Source organism: Lissotriton vulgaris, chromosome 8 (assembly GCF_964263255.1).
Source record: "Lissotriton vulgaris chromosome 8, aLisVul1.2, whole genome shotgun sequence".
Classification (NCBI taxonomy): domain Eukaryota; kingdom Metazoa; phylum Chordata; class Amphibia; order Caudata; family Salamandridae; genus Lissotriton; species Lissotriton vulgaris.
Window position 1 is genome coordinate 1281247436 of NC_141696.1, and position 20263 is coordinate 1281267698.

The following is a 20263-nucleotide window of genomic DNA, read 5'->3' on the forward strand; positions in this document are numbered from 1 at the left end:
GGCGTAAACCCGCCCCTGCCTGCCCCTAGGGCGTGGCCGGCCGCGTCAGTGTCTAGGCCAACCCACTCTAGGGCGGGAAAAGGCGCGCCCCGGCTACGCCGCTTCGGGCATACCAGCCGAGACTCGCCTCCCGCCCAAGATGGCTTCCCGGGGGGATCGTGGTACTCCGCCATACGTTCGGGGGGACCGAGTGGTCGCCCCTTTCCATACTCCATCTTTGCCACAATGGCGAAAAACAATCTGAAGATGGAGAAGATTCCCATGCGCACTGTAGTCCAGGGGAAAAGTCACCTATCTCGTGATACTTCGAAGACTCTTCCAGGACAACAAAGTGCAAACGTCCGGAGCCAACACTAGGCGGCGATCTATGCTAAGATATGAATGTCAGCAGCCCTACATGCCAAGAACAGATGCATACTGGTAAGTAGCATTTTCCTTTTGCATTGCACAGTTTACATGGGTGTTTATATATTTTCAGTAAACATTGTTTACTATTCCAGGTGCTTTGCCTAGAATTATAAAGCTTATGCATTGAAATGTGATTGACAGAGTCTTCTCTGTATAGATAACTCGATTTTAGAACTGCCTATGGTACTTTCGCTCATTGGACAAAATTTGAGTTGCAAAAAAAATCATAACCTGGCTATACTGTAGACCTTGTCAAATAGCGAATCATCTATCTTAGTTGTCCTGAAGTATAGGCTATGCGATGTTTTTGATACTCCATTCTTTAGCTGGCTCTAGATAGCTGCTGTTGGCGGTCATCCGAGATGTGAAGAGCTGTAATTATTGGTTACTGACAGGAGGGGATGGTGGAGCAAAATTTGCACTCTGTGATTCTGCTCTGCTACTTTGATAGGAGAGGGAAATTATTTTTTGAAAAAGAGCAATTTGTGCATTAGAATTGTATTCATAACATTTGTAACATCTTTCCTTTGAAAGGCTTTGGCTTTTTGTCCCAGCTTATTTTATATAGGGTTGATTTAATAGACACACCATGAACATCTTGACAACTATTTTTTTACCTTTAGCTTTTTTAGGTTAGGGCTCTAGCAACTTCCCAACAATTAAGTTTTGCAAAGGGCATGCCAAAAAAAGCTTTGAAAAAGCCAGATGGTTGGTGGCCAATGTCTTATTGGATTTGGCAATGCTTGTTTAAATATGTAATGATGATAACAGCATGTGAAAGCTAGAACAAATAAGGCAGTGGGACACGTAAAAAGGCAACCGAGTGCCCACATAACATATTTTTTTTAAAGAAACTCCATACCATAATATTTAAACAATAGAAAATCAAGTTCTATCATTGGTCCATCTGTACCTAGTTATAATTGAAGTAAATAATTGGTCAACTCAGAAGAAATATAGAAAGTAAAACAAATCTTTAATAGATAAAACGTATAACACAGCACCAATTGTCAAACTATCACAGGTGACCCCACAAACAAAAACACCCAAAATAGTCATTCATTAAAAAGATTATTTAAGTGGTAGCACAAAAGGTCTTAACCCCGTCACCAGCGTCGGTTGCGCTGTGCTTATGACGGAGCGGTTCCGTCATGGCCCCGCCCGCTCAATAGAACGCTCAGCGCAGGCGCGGAATTCGCGCCGCGCATGAGTGCGGGCGGGCCATGACGGAACCGCTCCGTCATCAGCACAGCGCCACCGCAGCTGATGACGGAGCGGTTCCGTCATCAGCATACAAGGGGTTAAAAAAAAGGAAAAAAATACATCAAAATATCCCTCCAGCAAAGCCATGTCACTATGGACAATGAAAACGTTGATGCACATTTCCGTGGTCAGCCTCCAATTAACTCTCAACCTTCATCAGGACCAAAAATAGCCATCATAGACCATCATTCTCTTAATAAAGAATCACTGGAATCATGTAAATAACTAACTAGTGACATGGAACAACAAGGACCGATAAAGGGCTCCTCTTCTGCAAGGACCATGGTAATATAATTCTCAATTACTGCATGACGCACAGGTTGTCAGTGACAACAACCAATTAAACATGGGTGAAATCTTGTAGAAAGAATGTGATCATGTGAATCTTAACTGGTGCTTAACCGCTAGATCATCACTCTAAATAAATAGTTTGGAAATGCCGACCTCCAGGAGTCACAGAAGGACAAAACCTAGCCTAATGGCATACTTTGGACTCTGCAAGCATAACCACAAGTTCCTGTTGTGTTGGGTATACACCGATTGATGTCTATTTCTAGACACACAGTTTCCCCAGTTATAGTTAGAAATTGATGAACAATTGCTAGAACTTGATTTTCGATTGTTTAAAATGATGGACTAGAGTTTTGTATTACTGCATGTGACCAAAAGGGAGGTTTGTCTGAACATAACTGAAATGACAAAAGTGTTTAAGCTAAATTCTTTAATCCCACTTTCATTTAGTCGTGTTCTGTCTGTTGTTTAAAAGGTAAAATCACCCAACCACATCAGTTGGCCTTTGACTTAATATCTCCCAAAAGCATGGGTAGGGTATTGTAGATGTGAGTGGTTGAGGGAAATTCCTACTTAACCGCATGGGGCTGATAAACTTGAGCTTAAGTAAATTGACATTCCAGTAATTTGTCTGAAAATATTGCATTGTTATGTAATCAAGCCAAAAATTTGAAGTTGTATTGACAGTTACGGTCAGTCTCTCAAACCTGTAAATTGAGAATTCTGTGAAATTGCTTGTAACATTTTTATTCTAGGAGGAGGACCTTCGGCAAATCTTCGTACTCACAGTAGAAGTGCTTCAAGAATTCAGCAGACGGGAAAATCTCAACGCTCAAATGTCTTCAGTGTTTCAGCGATATCTTGCACTAGCCAACCAGGTTTTGAGCTGGAACTTTCTGCCTCCAAATTATATCCTTTATCTTTCATTAGGTTCAAAGTTCTGCTTCTAGTTCTATCTGGGAATAATGTTAGTGATACAAGTAATTTTAATTCTTTCGCATTATTGCAAAAGTCTTTGTTAGTTCTACTTTGACCTTCTAAAGAATTATCTATTTTAAAAAAATATTTTTTACCTGTTTTGCACAATCTATCCATCATTTATGTTCTGTTATTTACAGTGGTGATGCATTTCCCCTCTTCAAAGTAAATTACCTGTTCGCTGTCTACAATACCACAGGTTCCGCGTGTCCTGCTTCGTGTACCAGTTTTAGGTCATGCTAAGATCTGTTTTAAAAGTAAACTTTAATATTATAAAAGTATGTAAAAAGCCATTTTTGTTTAATGCCCTTTATTTCGTGGAATATGGATGAAGATAATGAAGACAATGCCTTTAAAACTAGACTGGCGTTTGCAACTTTTCACCTATTTATGTTATATTGTAGCACAAAGAATACAGATATTTATGTGCCAGAGTTGTAGGTGGGTTTGTTACTAATACAGGCCAGTGTAACAATGCTGGCTGATCACCTCTTTGTACTTGTATGCCCAGGTAGAACGTGGTACTCCATAGTGAACAAAATAATGGCGCATAGTGAATTTCCATAATGAATTGCAGATGCTCCACTGAGCTCATATTCAGATTTGGGTGTGTGTGTACACTATAATAGCCAGCATGCCCTCATGAAAAGTTGCAGAGTACATAGCTTTGTAGGCCAGGCAGGCTTCTACATCGAAGCAGCCTGCAGGAATAGCCAAAGAATGGCCATCAGGAAGTAACTATGTGATCTCCTGCACAGGCGCTCAGATGGGCAGCTGCATGAAATGCTGTCCATGAGGCTAATTCCATTTAGAGAAGACTGTCCAAGAAAAGAGGTTCTCTAAATCCAAAATTCTAATCACTTCCTTGTTGGTACTCTTACAATCACAAAAGTAATTCATTCATCTTAAAAATCACAAAGGCTCTCTCATGCATATCTAATCTTTTTGCCATCCCCCAAACACAAACATATATTTGCAACTACACACATATGCAGCTGTTCTGAAGAAGAAAAAAATCCTGAGCAGATGTTAAAGGTTTGGAGGGCACAGAATCACAGTAAACCGATTACAAAGCAGAACATATTCTTGAAAATAAACATTTCGCGAGTTCATCATCAACTTTTGGGACAGGAGGCAACGCCTTCCAATCAAAATGTAGGTACTAAACCAAATTGTTATGCGCGCAGCACTTTAGATTTTGAAGATCTAATTATCACAGCATTAATGAAAGTAAAACCAATTCATATTCCACAAAACTGAAACCAGTCTCTATCCCTTTTTAGGTCGAGCCTGGGCAGGGAATGCGCTACTCTGCGAGGCATGCTGTATTCAGGAATGGACTTGAAGCCCCACCCATCTTTACAATTAGCTCCTGTTACTGTCCTTTCTAAATCGTTGCTTTCGATTCATGAATAGGCTTAGTAGTCCCTCCTTGGTACCGCCTTGTCTGCATTGGTATCCTCCCATGAGGACTGGCCTTTTTACTTGTGTTGTTACATGGTCTGCTTTATCTAGTCTGTTAGCACTATTTTCTTTAATGATTTTCCCCTATTCCCCCCACCACGTGCTTTCCTACAACGCAGAACGCAGCACGCAGCCTCCTTATATATTTTTATGAGTAATTGTGGCTGGTCTGCTTTAACTATAGCGGCGTGCTTATTTATTTGCCGCGCGATCCCTGCCTTAACTAAAGTGGCTGCGCTTGTTTACTTCACTATGGAGTACCAAGTTCTACCTGGGCATACAAGTGCAAAGAGGAGAGCAGCCAGCATTGTTACACTGGACTGTACTTGTAACAACCCCACCTACAACTCTGGCACAGAAATATCTGTATTCTTTGTGCTAGAATAAAGCATAAATAGGTGAAAAGTAGAAAAAGCCAGTCTAATTTCAAAGGTATGGTCTTCATTATCTGCATCCATATTTCACGAAAGGGCATGCTGGCTATTAGTTCCTGGATGTCATATTGCTGTCTTAAATTAAATTCTGACAAGACAGAAGTAATGAATGGTCTTTGGAAACCTGGCCCCAGGAGGGTCTCCGACCTGGTGTCCAGCGGATTTAGGATTACCTCCAATCCCTGTCAAAAAGGCAAGAAACGTAGGTGTAATTTTTGACGATAGACTATCCTTCATACATCATGCTAACGCAGTGGTCTCCTCTTCCTTTTATGCTTTCAGATGGGACAGTACCCCCTAACCTGCCCCCCCCCCATAGGGGCAGAAAGCCCATTATACACCAGGGATTTTTTTGTGTGCACATTTTTTTAGGGTGGGGGCTGCCCGAAACGGGCACGCCAATACACCCCGCCACCATTACAGCGTTTCTGCCTCCCTGCGAGGCAGATGGAGGCAGTAGCCCCCAATCTGCACCCCGGAGGGGCAAAAAGCCGACTAGACGCTAGGGATATTTTGGGGCAAATCTGAATTAGGATGGGGGGTGCCCAAAATGGGCATGCAAATGCCCCCTCCCCTCCCCCACACAAATTACAGCCTTTCTGCCTGGGGGCAGATGGGGGCATTAGCCCCCAATCTGCCCCCGCAGTGGGGGTGGGGGGGGGTCAAAAAGCCCAGTAGAGGCCAGGGATTCTTTGGGCAAATTTTAATTAGGGTGGGGGCATTATCATGCCCGTTTTGGGCAGCCCCCACCCTAATTAAAATTTGCCCAAAAAACTCCCTGGCGTCGGGCATTAGCCCCCAATCTGCCCCGCCAGGGTGGGCAAAAAGCCCACTAGACGCCAGGGATTTTTTTGGGGGCAAATTTGAAATAGGGTGGGGCTGCCCACCCCATCCCCCGCAACAATTACAGCCTTCCTGCCCACCCCCTCGAGGGGGGGGGGGGGGGGGGAGCCCACTGTACGCCAGGGATTTTTTGAGGCAAATTTGAATTTGGATGGACTGCCCTTGGCTGTCGCAGTTACTTGGGCCTCCCACACAAGTGAGGCACCATTTTTATCGGGAGACCTGGGGGGAGTGGTAGGAAATTTGCCACGCTGAGTGGTAGGAAATTTGTGTGAGCCTGGTGATGCCACACTTTCCCACACAAAAATGTGTGAAAAAACTGATTTTTTTTTTCAGCTACAATCAATGTTTGCAAGGGATGCTGGGTAAGGGGACGTTGGGGATCCACAAAAGCCATGCATCCTTGGAAGCCCCCCGGTGTCTACTTTTCAGAAATGTGTGGGCTTTGTAGGTTTCCCTAGATGGCCGGCGAGCACGAGGCCAAAAACCCAACCCACCAACCCCCCTCCCCCTTGTAAAAGCAGATGATTTTGAGATAGGCAATTTTGATGTCGCCTTACTATGTTTTGGGCCCTTGCCTGTCACAGGTACTTGCGCATCCCACACAAGTGAAGCATCATTTTTATCGGGAGACCCTGGGGAACGCTGGGTGGGAGGAAATTTGTGTGAGCCGGGTGATGCCACACTTTCCCACACGAAAAGGTGTGAAAAAACTGGGGGTTTTTTCCAGCTAAAATGCAGGTTTGCAAGGGATTCTGGGTAAGGAAACGTTGGGGGATCCACGCAAGCCATACATCCTTGGAAGCCCCCCCGGTGTCTACTTTCCAGAAATGTGTGTGGGTTTGGTAGGTTTCCCTAGGTGCCGGCAGAGCTAGGGTTCACCAACTACAGCTAGGAACTTTGCCTGAAAAGGGTAATTTTTCACTGTGAAATTGAGGTATGACCACGTTGCTTTTTGCACAGTTTCCTGTCGCAGGCACTAGGCCGACCCACACAAGTGAGGTACCATTTTTCTCAGAAGACTTTGGGGGACGCGGGGTGGGTGAAAATTTGTAGATCAATGCAGATTCCAGAACTTTCCACCACAGAAATGTGGTGAAAATTTGTTTTTTTTTTCTCAATTTCTTAGGTTTGCCAGGGTTTCTGGGTAACAGAACCTGGTGGGAGGCAGTCAAGTCACCCCATCCTGGATTCCCCCGGGTGTCTAGTTTTCAAATATGTATAGGTTTGCTAGGATTTCCTAGGTGCTGGCAGAGCTAGGGTTAAAAAACTACAGCTAGGCACTTTGCCAAAAAAGGGTAATTTTTCACTGTGAAATTGAGGTGTGACCACGTTGCGTTTTGCGCCGTTTCCTGTCGTAGGCACAAGGCCGACCCGCACAAGTGGGGTACCATTTTTCTCGGAAGAATTTGGGTAACGCAGGGTGGAAGGAAATTTGTGGATACATGCAGATTCCAGAACTTTCCGCCACAGAAATGTGGAGAAAATGTGTTGCTTTTTTTGGGACAATTTTTAAGGTTTGCAAGGGTTTCTGAATAACAGAACCTGGTGGGAGGCAGTCAAGTCACCCCATCCTGAATTTCCCTGGGTGTCTAGTTTTCAAAAATGTATGGGTTTGCTAGCTTTCCCTAGGTGCCGGCAGAGCTAGGGTTCAAAAACAACAGCTACACACTTCGCAAAAAAGGGTACATTTTATTGTGAAAATGTGGTGTGTTCACGTTGGGTTTTGAGCCCTTTCCGGTCGTGGGCACTATGCCTACCCACACAAGTGAGGTACCATTTTTATCGGGAGACTTAGGGTAATTCAGATTTGTAAAGCAACTGTTATTACCTGTTGAGTTTTGATGCAATTCTGCCTTCCAAATGAAAGACATTGTGTAAAAAAGAAGTCATTTTGAAAAATGACCAATAATTCTCATGCTAGTATGAGTATTCCTAATTTTGGAAATGTGCAAATATGTACTGTTTCTAAACTCTATAATGTGTACCCACTTCAGAAATACATAGGTGTCTTTCATACCACTGTTTCCATGTATACATTTTCGCACAATAATTGCTACATACCCGGTACATAATAAAAAGCCATTTCAAATTGCTACTCAGTTTTTGACTCTGGGTTTGTCTGCTTCTTGGTGAACCTACAAGTCCTAAATATCCCCCCAACTTGGAAGGTCCCGCGGATGTAACTGTATATAGCTTTCAAAGAGCTGTCATAATTACAAGAAGTTACAGGTGAAAATGTTGACACAAAAGACTGTTTTTTCAACAAATTTTCAATTTTTCCAATATTTAACTGTTAGCTTCTATAAAGAAACCTTGATGGATCTACACAAATGACCCCTTTCTGAATTCAAAATGTTGTCTACTTTTCTAAAATGTATAGCTTTCCAGGTTCCATTATTGTTTTCATACTCATTTTTACCATTAACTGGAAGGAGGTTGAAAGCACTAAAAATAGCAAAAATAGGCTATGTCCCAGAAAAATGCCAAAACTGTGTAAAAAATGTTGGTTCTCTGACAAAAGACTGTCCTTCCCTAAAAGCTGGGAAAATTGTGATTTCAGGCCCACAAACCCTTTTTTGATAACATTTGCAGAGAAAAACCCAGAGGCTTTCATTTGTAGCCCGTTTTTTCCTATTTTTCTGAAAAAAACAAAATCTTTACTGGATTTTGGCTAATTTCTGGGACCCCTCCAAGGGAATCCACAAACCCTGGGTACCTTTAGAATTCCCATAATGTTGGAAGAAAAGGACGCAAATTGGCGTGGATACCTTATGTGATCAAACAGTTTCAGGGGCCTAAGCGCAGACTACCCCAAATAGCCAAAAAAAGGCTTAGCACAGGAGGGGAAAAGGCCTAGCAGCGAAGGGGTTAAGCAATAGGTTCCCCTCTTGCACCCTGCTTACCCTCCCAGCACATAGCGATGAGACACCTACGGGTATTGTTTAAATAAATAAATGTGTCAATACTTTAAAAACATTATGCATTCAATTTGCAGTATTATTGTTCAGTAAAAAAAAGTAAACCTCTAAAACTTCCTCCGTGGAGAAATCTTCCTTCATGTCAGCCTTTTTGGCCAGATCCAGGAAGTTGTAGGGAACACCTAGCACTATATGGGTGAAACTGCATTTGTTTCCTATTGACCACAGTATTGGGTACCTAGCCTGAGATAAATAGTTCGTGGTTAATGCATATCTAAAGGAAGAGTTGTGAAGATGTTTTATCGCTCACTTCTCTGTTGAAAAATCTATAAAACATCCAGCATGAATTAGTTAAAATTATTCTTGGAATGCACACATGCCTACATATACATATTATGAAAAACAGTAATATGTCACAGTCTAATACAGAGGTCTTTAAACATGTTTGCTCTGCAAAAAAAATTCAAGTCCGGTCGCACATCCAAAGGTTTATAGCAAGACTTGGGAATGTGGGAGGGACAGGACCATGCTTACGGTGCAGGGGCTAATGAGATCATGTCAGAGGTACTTTTTCTATAACTTATAAACACACTAAGTATGAGAATGTAAAACCTCAAATGCATCAAACAAAAACAGATTTTTACCCAATAATGCTGCTCCCTTAATTGGGGTATTGTGAGCCACTCACACTCCTGGACCCTAAAGCAACTGCTCTACTAATGATAACTGCAGCTTTGAGTAACAGGCTATCTCCACTGCCTTTTTCTCCCCTTCCCCACCATGCATGGCCATCATTCCAATCTTGAAATAGGCTCTCCCTCTGTTCCAGAAAAATAAATGAGCTCCCACATTGGCTCTCCCTTTTTTTGTGCAAGGGTGCCATCTGTTCTAATGCTAGAAAGAAAAATAAGCTCCTGTCCCTTTTTTAAAGTGAGAAAGTCATAATTGTCATGCAGTGGCTACTCAAGCCCTCGACCCCAGTGCTCCTGCACTTGCTTCACTAATGTTAGCTACTGTCTAGTGGAGTGGGCAGCCTCCTCTGTCCTTTGTTAAAAACATGGACTTCCAACACTGGTAAAGCAAAGAACAATGCTTGGGCCTTATTACAAGTAAGGAACAACAGTAAAACAGCCATAATTGTGAGGTATTTAGTTGGCTCATGGTAAGACAGCAATGGGCACATACACACCTAGCAGTAGTATCTTCTGCACTAATGGATAGCCCCTTTTTTTTCTTTTTTCTTTTTTAAAGACCACTTCTGTCATTCCCCTCTTTGGGTATCTCTCTCTCTGAGGAAGCTGCCTATTGCAATTTGTAAACAAGCAAAATGATCCTCGACACAGTGCCCCCTCTTCTGGGCCACCTCTTTTGACTGTGTCCAGTAACATTGATCCTTTCCTCTTTCTCCTGAAACATTACTCTGAGGTAACCGGGGTCAAGGGGATCAGGGCTATGTTTCTAAATATAAACCTGCTAGCCACCACTTGCCACCCCCCTGGACTCGCCATTCAAAAAAACATCTGCCTCTGAACGGTTAGTGCTGACCTTGAGGTGCTTCTGTCTGAAAGCCAAGAGTGTGGTGGTGGTGCAGAGAACTAAAGAAGAAACAAGCCGTCTCACTAGCAGTTAATTGACTGAGTTACTTAAAGCCAATGCCATTAGAATTATACGATTTCCACATGAATATGGGTTTACTGCATTTGCTACATAATCCACGAGCGGGTGCTTAATCTGCAGATTTTAACAAAAAAATTGTTTCTAGCTCAATATCAATAGTTACTAAAAATCTGGCGGCAGGTGTGCTGATGCAGTGGAAGGCCATTGGAAAGGTTGACTGGTAGTTTTAAGTTGTTTATTGCTGTATTTGAGTGCTAAAATGGTACTGAGGGGAAATATTTCCCCTGACTTTTACCATGCGTAAAAATTATGAATAGATAATACGAAACACAGGGTGCTGCATTATGCCTTATCATTTATCTTTTCTTGCTGCATAATTTAGTCAACCCTGCCATTTAGTTTGCTCATCTCTTGCTACATAATACCAATGGTTTTTCTTAAAGCTTCATGATAACGATTTTTTGGGGGAGGAATTGAAGATGTATTATCAGCTGATTTCTGGAATAATGGATACTCTTGTAAAAAATGTTGCACTTGGTAAAGTTTGATTACTTATTGCTAAAGCTATATTTTGTAAGCACTTGTTTCATCTCAAACTGCATCATTTTACAGCAGGGTAGTTTAGAGTGTGTAATATTTTAAAATAATGACTTATGTATTCATGGTGCTTTCTGTCTCAAGCTGAGAACTTGTAGCACTATAAATACAAAGGTCAGTATTCCTCAATGCGCCAGTGATGGCATTTGCCAACTGAGATTTCATAGCCTTACAGAGTACATTTACCATTGGTTAGTGTAACTTGCATTATTTTTCATTTATGCTGTTTGTGCATTCTTTTTTTTATAAACCAACTTTATTATTTCCTTTGTAATTGAGAACAAAAGAATATTCCACAGTAGACCTATCATAGTGAAAGCCTGTACGCACCAGCCCTACCCCCGTCCGTCATCGGAGTCCAATCCGTAATCGCACCACAATTTACCCCAAATCCTATCATTCTTCTGGCAAGGTATATTGGCTTTTCCATCTGTGCACACGATTCCATTCCCACTCACCGTTCAGTTAGGGTAGGGAGGAAAGGAGAGGGAAGTGAGGTGAAAGGATCTCCTCTAACGGGCAATGTCACACTTGGCCAACATTGTGGCCATTCTCATCATTTGCACATTTTCTATGCAGTTACCTGACAGTGAAAACCCAGCGGCCACCCCTTTACCCTGCACCACACTCGCTAGCTCCCCACAGCACTCCAGATCACAGCTCCCATATGTTTTAATGCACTTCAAGGGTTGCATGTAAATGAAGACAGCCTGGAAATGCGCCAAATGTATTTATTTTAGAGTTTTATATAAGCGCTATCTAGACCCAAAGGTATCGGAGCGCTTTACATATCATGCAAAGACATTTACTGAAGCTACATGTGCAGATTTGTGCTTGTTGAGAAACTAATTGAAAAATAACTAGTGATTATGAGCAACATCAGGCAAGGGCAATTACAGCAGCAGTTCCTACCATACTAAACACCATCAAGCAAACTGTTTTTGTCTGAGCCATTGAGGGGCTCCTTTGTGCTCCCTCCAGTGTGCAGCATGCTCTCTGGGAAGCCATGCTGCTTCTATAGGGCACAGGAGAATAGGCAAAGGTTCATAAAGTAAGGACTGGAGTAGAGTGAAGCGCTGCACTTGAGCTGCCATTTTAGAGTGTGTAAATGACACAAAGTGAGCAGCAGCTGCCACAAAATTGAAAGTGCAGACCTGAGTGTTTTGCCTTCCGTTATGCTCTAAGCTATTTAATTCATAAGAGGCACTAAGTGGAATGCTTACATTCTTGCGAGCTGCCATCTTCAAATAACTATTCACTAACGTTGTTACCTTAATGCTATAGCGTTCTATTCTTCGACTGTTTGACCTCCTTAACCTTAATTCTGTATTATTCTATATTCAGTGGTTGACTGTTGCAACCCAAATAAACAAGATCGCCTATCCATGCCATCTTCATTTACAAGTACTTGTAACGACATTTGCGTCAGCCTGGGAAACCATCTACAGACCCCCAGGGGGTGCGCCCCACAGATTAAAGAACTCTGTTCTAATAAATGTTCAGATTATCAACAATCAATACATAGTATCAATCAATACATTTATAGAGAGCGCTGCTCACCCGTGAGGGTCTCAAGGCGCTGAAAGGGGGGGGGGGGGTTGTTTACTGCTCGAATAGCCAGGTCTTGAGCTGCTTCCTGAAGGTGAGATGGTCCTGGGTCAGTAGAAGGTGTGCGGGGAGGGAGTTCCATGTCTTGGCGGCCAGGTAGGAGAACGATCTTCCTCCGTTTGTGGTTTTGCGGATCCGTGGAACGATTGCGAGGGCGATGCGAGCGGAGCTGGCGGGTGATAGTGTAGAACGAGAGGCGGTTGTTGAGGTATTCGGGGCCCATGTCGTGGAGCGCTTTGTGTCCGTGGGTGAGGAGCCTGAACATGACCCTCTTGCTGACTGGGAGCAGTGGAGGTTTCTCAGGTGGGGAGTTATTTGGCTGTGGCGAGGGATGTTGAGGATGAGTCGTGCAGAGGCGTTCTGTATTTGCTACAGTAGTTTCTGGAGTTTGGCTGTCGTTCCTGCGTACAGGGCGTTCCCATAGTCCAGACGGCTGGTGACGAGGGCCTGGGTGACGGTCTTTCTGGTTTCGGTGGGGATCCACAGGAAGATCTTTCGGAGCATGCGCGGGGTGTTGAAACATGAAGAGGAGATGGCGTTGACTTGTTTGGTCATCGTGAGGGAGGAGTCCAGGATGAATCTCAGGTTGCGTGCGTGCTCTGTGGGTGTAGGTGCGGTGCCCAGCACTGTGGGCCACCAGGAGTTGTTCCAGGAAGGCTGTCAGCTGTTTGTTGACGGTTTTCTCGATTACTTTTGCAGGGAAGGGGAGGAGCGAGATGGGGCGGAAGTTCGTGAGGTCTGAGGGGTCTGCGGTGGCTTTCTTCGGGAGGGCGCTGATCTCTGCGTGCTTCCAGCTCTCCGGGAAGGTGGCGGATATGAAGGAGTTGTTGATGATGTCCTGAAGTTTGGGTGCGATGATGGAGTCGGCTTTGTTGAAGATGTGGTGTGGGCATGGATCGGCTGGGGAGCCCGACTTGATGGTGTTCGTGTGGGTGGTATCTTCCGTGCTGACCTGAGTCCAGGCGCACATGGTGGTGGTGGGGGGTGTAGGTTCGGTGGTAGGGTACGTGTTCTGAGCGCCAAAGCTGTCGTGTATGTCGACTATCTTACAGTGAAAAAAGGTGGCCAGAGAGTTGCAGAGGTCTTGAGAAAGCGAGATGTTGTTGTTGCTGGCGTTGGAGTTGGAGAGCTCTTTCACGACGTTGAAGAGCTCCTTGCTGTTGTGGGTGTTGTTGTCCAGTCGTTCTCTGAGTGATGACCTTTTGGTGGTGTGGATCAGCTGGTGGTGTTTGTGGGTGGCGTTCTTGAGGGCTGTCATGTTGTCCGTTGACTGGTTGTGGCGCCAGGCTTTCTCGAGGTCACGGCAGGATTTCTTGGAGTCTTTGAGATCGTTGGTGAACCACGCGGCTCTCTTGCTGTTGAGGTTGCTGGGAGGGTTTTTCAGTGGAGCAAGGGTGTCGGCGCAGTCGGTGATCCACTGTGTGAGGCTGCTGACTCCTTCGTTGGGGTCCGTGGTGTTGGTGGGAGGGTTTAGGCGCAAGGAGGTGGTGAGTTGGTCGGTGGTGATCTTGCTCCAGCATCTTCAGGAGGTTTGTTGAGGGCGGTGGGTCGTTGTTTTCCTGAAGTTGAAGTGTACGCAGCTGTGGTCGGTCCAGTGGAGCTCGGTGGTGTGTCTGAAGGAGATGTGGTTGCTGGAGGAGAAAACCGGGTCGAGCGTGTGGCCGGCGTAATGGGTGGGGGTGTTGACCAGTTCCTTGAATCCGAGGTTGGCGAGGTAGTCTAGTAGGGCGTGGTGTTGTCCTGGTCGTTCTCCAGGTGGAAATTGAGGTCTCCTAGGAGGATGTATTCAGGGGAGGCGAGGGCGAGTGGGCTGATGAAGTCTGCGATGGCCTCGCTGAAGTGTGAGCGTGGTCCCGGGGGTCTGTAGATGAAGGTTCCTCTGAGGGTGGTCTTGGGGTCGGTGTGATTCTGGAAGTGCAGGTGCTCTGCGGTGGCGAGTGTGTCGTCGGTGTTGGTCGCGAAGCGTATAGTGTTTCTGTGGGCGATGGCGATGCCTCCTCCGGTCTGGTTGACGCGGTCCCTCCGGATGATCTTGTAGCCATCCGGGATGGCAATGGCGATGTCGGGGGCTGAGGAGGCGTTCATCCAGGTTTCTGTGAAGAAGGCGACGTCTGGTGCCGTTTTGTCCAGGAGGTCCCATAGTTCGACGGCGTTCCTGTGGATGGAGCGGGTGTTGAGCAGGATGCACTTGAGGTGGTTGTTGTTGGCGGCTGTTTTGGCTGGCGCGGTGCAGGACCGAGTGCAGGTGAAGTAGCAGGCGCGGCAGGTGAAAGCTCCGTGGGTGCGTTTCGGGGTGGCTTGGTAGCAGGCTGGATGTCGGACGGTGTTGAGTGCGAGGGTGGCGGCATCTTAGCTCAGTCGAGTTGGCTGGCTCTGGCGGGGTCCAGGGGATTCTGGCACTGGGCGCAGAGGGGCGTAGACGGGCTTGCCTTTGGCGCGCAATCGGCACGCCCGCTGCTCGTTCGCGCGGTCCCCGCCATTTATGGCGAAGTGGGAGGGAGGAGCAGCTGGGAGGCGGGAGCGGGGCGACGAATGGGGAGCGGGAGACAGGAGAAGGAGGCGGGGCCGCAGGAGAGCAGCGGCGGGAAAGCGGAGCGGGGGAGAGCGAGGGCAAGCCTGGAGAGCGAGGGCAAGCCTGGGGAGCGAGGGCAACCCTGGAGAGCAGGGGCCCTAAGAAGAGGCGGCAGCAAGAGGGCCAAGCAGGTAGCGGCAGCAAAATCCGGTCACCCGGGGGCTGTGCGGTAGTAGTGACCGGGTCAAGGGTCACTGTGCGAGGTTCTGGGCTGCGTTGTTTGTGTCTGGGGTGTTCTGGCTCAGCGATGTGGTTAGCTGGTCTCTGGTGACTTTGCTCCAGCATCTGCTGGGGATCTGTTGCATGTGGTGTTGGGAAGTGGTCTTCTTGAAGATGAAATGGATGCAGCTGTGGTCGGTCCAGTGTAGTCTGGTGGAGTGGCTGAAGGAGACGTGGTTGCTGGCGGAGAAGATGGGGTCGAGCGTGTGGCCGGCGTAGTGGGTTGGGGTGTTCACCAGTTGCTTGAGTCCGAGGTTGTCGAGCAGGGTGGTGGTGGTGGTGGTGGTGGTGTTGTCGTTCTTGTTCTCAAAGTGGAAGGTCAGGTCCCCTAGGAGGCTGTATTCGGGTGAGACTAGGGCGTGTGGGCTGATGAAGTCGGCGATGGTTTCGCTGAATTGTGTGCGTGGGCCCGAGGGTCTGTAGATGAGGGTTCCTCTGAGTGTGGTTTTGGGGTTGGTATGGATCTGGAAGTGTAGGTGTTTGGCGGAGGAGAGTGTCTTCGGCGTTGGTCGTGATGTTGATGGTGTTCCTGTAGATGATGGCGATTCCTCCTCCGGTTCGGTTGGTGGGGTCCTTCCGGGTAATTTTGTAGCCGTCCGGGATGGCTATGGCGATGTCGGGGCTGAGGAGCCGTTCATCCAGGTTTCCGTGAGGAAGGCGACGTCTGGTGTTGTCGAGGAGGTCCCAGAGTTCGATGGCGTGCTTGTGGACGGAGCAGGTGTTGAGAAGGATGCACTTGAGGTGGCTCTTGTCGGTGTTGGGTCCGGTGGGTGGGGTGCAGGTACGGAGGCAGGTGAATTTGCAGACTACATAAACAAAAGGATTCTATCAATGTGTAAAGGTGAATACTTTTTATTTTTTGGTGAATATCTAATATATAGGTGTGGAACTAGGCTCTCAAGACGAGGGCACTATGTGCTTTTAAAATACCCCTCACACACTAAGAATCCCTTAGTGTCATGCTTCATCATGGGGGTCTTCCCGTCCCTCTACGGGGCGGGGCGTGCTACGACCTACGCGGGAGCACTAATTTCGTTGTGACAAAAGGCTATGTGTTAGTGCAGTGTAAGTGATATCAGCGAAGTGTTGCTGAGCAGGCTGCCGTATCCTTGGAACGTAGTATCTTTCCAGGCGTGCAGGTGCCTCTCCACGAGCTCGTCGGCCCACAGCGGCTCAAGGGAGCCTTCAAGTAGACAATTGGTGAGGGAGCACACTGCTTCACCTCCCAGCAGGGTCACCCCTAAGCATCATGGTAGATGCAGTCCGACAAGCGACGTAGTATCTCTCCAACCCCAAATAATGCCTAATCTCTGCTGATGACAGATAATAATCTAGAAACACGTGTCAAGAGATGGCCAGCACTAATCTGCACCCACCTGGTGAAACACTCTAAAGACTTTGCAAGTGTACTCGCTTGTCGGACTGCATCTACCATGATGCTTAGGGGCGACCCTGCTGGGAGGTGAAGCAGTGTGCTCCCACACCAATTTTCTACTTGAAGGCTCCCTCGAGCCGCTGTGGGCTGACGAGCTCGTGGAGAGGCACCTACGCGCCTGGAGAGATACTACGTTCCAAGGATACGGCAGCCTGCTCAGCAACCCCAAATAATGCCTAATCTCTGCTGATCACAGATAATAATCTATAAACCCGTGTCCAGAGATGGCCAGCACTAATCTGTACCCACCTGGTGAAACACTCTAAAGACTTTGCAAGTGTACTCGCTTGTCGGACTGCATCTACCATGATGCTTAGGGGCGACCCTGCTGGGAGGTGAAGCAGTGTGCTTCCACACCAATTTTCTACTCTGGTTTAACGTGACTGATTTGGTGTTTATTAGGGTGTAGAGAGTAAAAGTAAAGAAATTTGTGCATACTCCTTGCCTCCAGTCCTCACGTTGGATTTTGAAGCTTCCCGGTGGATTGTGGGTACTTCCGTTTCATCTACATTAGCATTCACACACTGCAGAGAGGACTTAAGGGAGACCGCATTGGTTTACAATGTGGACAATTTTGGTGGAGTTGGTGATCTGCTGTGAAGATTCGACACCCCCTTGCTAGGGCGCTCTTTGTTGTATTTCCTGAGCTTCCTTTGGCTGCTTCACTGTCGGATTAAAAAAATGCGTTGCAGCAGCCTGTTTCCCTCCGTGTAACTTCCATTGAACGCCAGCCTGCAGTCTGAGTCTATCTTTAGCCTGGTGGGTCTTCATGGAAGCCGGCGGGCGGAAAAAGCGTTTGATAAAGTGTTTTCTGGTTCTGTATGAATAGTGCCACCTGTTAATTGCGGTTGCTGCTTTTCCTTCTGCCCCTGTCACATTAGGCTCTCTCTTATCAAAGTGAGCCTATCACTATGGCATGCCGCACAATTACGTTCACGCTGTTATCTGGCATTCCCGGCGCATTCCTTGTTTCGCTGCTTAATACCTTTTATTCCTGGGCCTCATGCATGGAGTATGCAGTGTATGTGGCGAGGCTTAGGGTTTCTTTCCATGACATTCCTGCTCAAAGGGTCCTCTTGGAACTGGCCTTTCGTTGCTTTAAAGCCAAGCGCCGATGCTGTGTTGACCTTGACGCCAGATCACTGGGCCGACATTATATAGCGATGTTCGAGTCCACGCAGAACGTGATGCTGAAGCCGACGGAGTCCTGGCGCGAGACCCTCCTGGACAGCAGAGTCATGGAGCTGTTCTTTGCAGTAAGTGCTTTTCCTCCACTTCAGCGTTAATCACAGGCTTTTTGCACCTGGTATAAGCGCAACACTTCCTGCTTGTTGTCGTGGGTATCCCTGGGAAGGTGAGTGACGTGTGGTGCGTGCCATGCATGGACGGTAGTGTTTAAAATAGCAGAAAAATAAAATAAATCACCATAACGAATTTAAGAGCTGTCTGTGTATTTTAGAAATAGTACCATGTTGGTAATATAGGCATTTATTTTCGTGACATTACCAGAAACCGGTCATTCATTTATTTCACTGTCAAAGTGGTACACACCTTTGCTGTTGCACCCAGTCTGAAATTGTTTCTTTGTAAGCGATGCAGTTAAGCCTTATGGCATTAAAATGTATTTAATTTTATAGTACCGTTTTTTTTTATTTTTTGTATTGGTTTTATACGTGTATTGGCATAGTTTGGCTTGTCTTCTTCCTGTGAGCAGGTCATCCTGATTACACAGGGCAGTGCGGCAGTGTGTTGACAGGGTAAGCACACACGTCTTCTGGTATTGGGCGCCAGTCTGTGCAGGCTTTTAAAGGCGCTGTGTGTTAGGAACAGCTCCGGGCTGTGCAAGCTGCTTGTACAGTCGGGCAGTGCCTGTCCGCGCAGACGGGGTTCAGTTCCCACAAGTTCAGACTTAAATCAAATGTTTGTACATTTATATATTTGACCGGACGTCTATATATTCTTACAGCTAATGTGCTTTTTATTTTCACCAAAATGAAAAAGATTAGATTCTTCCTAAGTACTGACAATAGTAGTTGTTGTAAGATTCTGAGTGGTTTCTTTGCGGTTTATGATCCGTGAAGTGCTTGAAGTTATTTTTTTTAGTACTGTCTGGCATTTAGTTTCTGTTGTAGGTTTCTCTGTCGACACCATTTGTTACATGGCTACGGTTTCCTTCACGCTCTTAATTGAATATTTTGTCTGGACATGCTGCGTTATCAGTTCAAGCTTTCGCATTTCAGAGCACATGTTTTGTGTTCGTGCGATTCTTATACTTTTAGCCAAGCTGGTTTCTGGTAGCAAAGTTGCTGGCGTACATTTTTTCCATATGTTTGCGCATCTGTCACAGATTCACAAATTATGTTTCCTAACCAGGTATAGTTAATCAGGCAGTTTTCTGATGTGTGGCCATTTGGTTATCCTCAATCTGCTTTGATGTGCGTTTATTTAAATCTGAAACAAGCAGAACATAACCTGACTAAAATAATCTTCTAGTCCTTTAGTATAGTGTAGTTTGCATTAAGTTTGTTGTATCCGCCCCTACAAATCCTTCTCCAAGCTAACCCTTTGATATAGGTGTTCTCCTTTTAGTTAGGATCATTAACTCGGAAAATGTCTGTCAGAATGTACTGTTGGACTGTTAAAACATAAAAGTCCGAGATTTTTAAGTTAAAAAATAGTAAAGTGAAGGCAATAAAAGAAATCGATTGTGATTTGTAAATATAACGTCTGATCAGCATTTTCAAATGAACCTTCATATTAGCCTATCAGTGAAGGCATTTTCGCCTGATCACATATTCACTTTGCCTGATAATGTGTGTGTTTCACTGCAAGGGCTGGTGGGTCAGTCCTTTAGTTTTCCTTTTTCTTATGATATAGGTTACCTTTCATGTCCTTCCTGTGACTTTATTTTATTTTGAGGAGTGTTGGCAGCTCACCACCCAGTGATACCTAGCCGCTTGCTTGCCACTTGTTACATTTGCTGTACAGCACATCCCACACGCCTACTGGAATTAAGATGGGCAAGGTTGTGTTTAGAGTGTATATTTGTATTAGGGTAGAAATTACATTTTTAGGGTTTAAGGTGGGTATGGGTTTTTGACTGGCAAGGGTATTTTTAGGGTCTAGGGTGGGTGTGAGTTTTTGGCTGGGCTGGCAAGGGTATTTTTAGGGTTTAGGGTGGGTATGGGTGTTTGGCTGGCAATATATTTTTTAGGGTTCATGGTAGATGTGGTATTTTGGGTGGCAAGGTGATTTTTAGGGTTTAGAGGTTTTGGGTTAATGGGGTGATATATATATGTATGTATATGTATGTCTGTGAATATAATAGGGCTTACACTTACCTGTTAATTTTCTACCACGCTTATGCCTTTTCAACAAAAATGTAAGTATTTTACAGGTAAGTATAAACCCTTTTTTATAAATGTGTGTATGTATATATATATATATATCAAGGGTTTATACGTACCTGCAAGATACTTCAATTTTTGCTGTAATGTCCTGTGTGATAAAAACATATGTGGTTAAGCCATGTGCGGCAAAGAACACATTGTAAAAGCATGCATGGTAATGACATGCAAGGATCAGTTATACATCCTTTATAGACCCACCAAGA

At 45.6% G+C, this 20263-nt stretch overlaps 1 protein-coding gene across 1 annotated transcript in view; it reads left to right on the top strand.

Annotated features, from left to right (window-relative positions):
- XPO4 (exportin 4) overlaps positions 1-20263 on the top strand; it is a 451711-nt gene that overhangs the window by 226318 nt on the left and 205130 nt on the right. Inside the window, exons 6-7 of the mRNA XM_086935208.1 lie at positions 2718-2871; positions 17794-17906. Of these exons, the coding sequence (XP_086791334.1) occupies positions 2718-2871; positions 17794-17906 (267 nt within the window). The remainder of the gene's footprint in view (positions 1-2717; positions 2872-17793; positions 17907-20263) is intronic.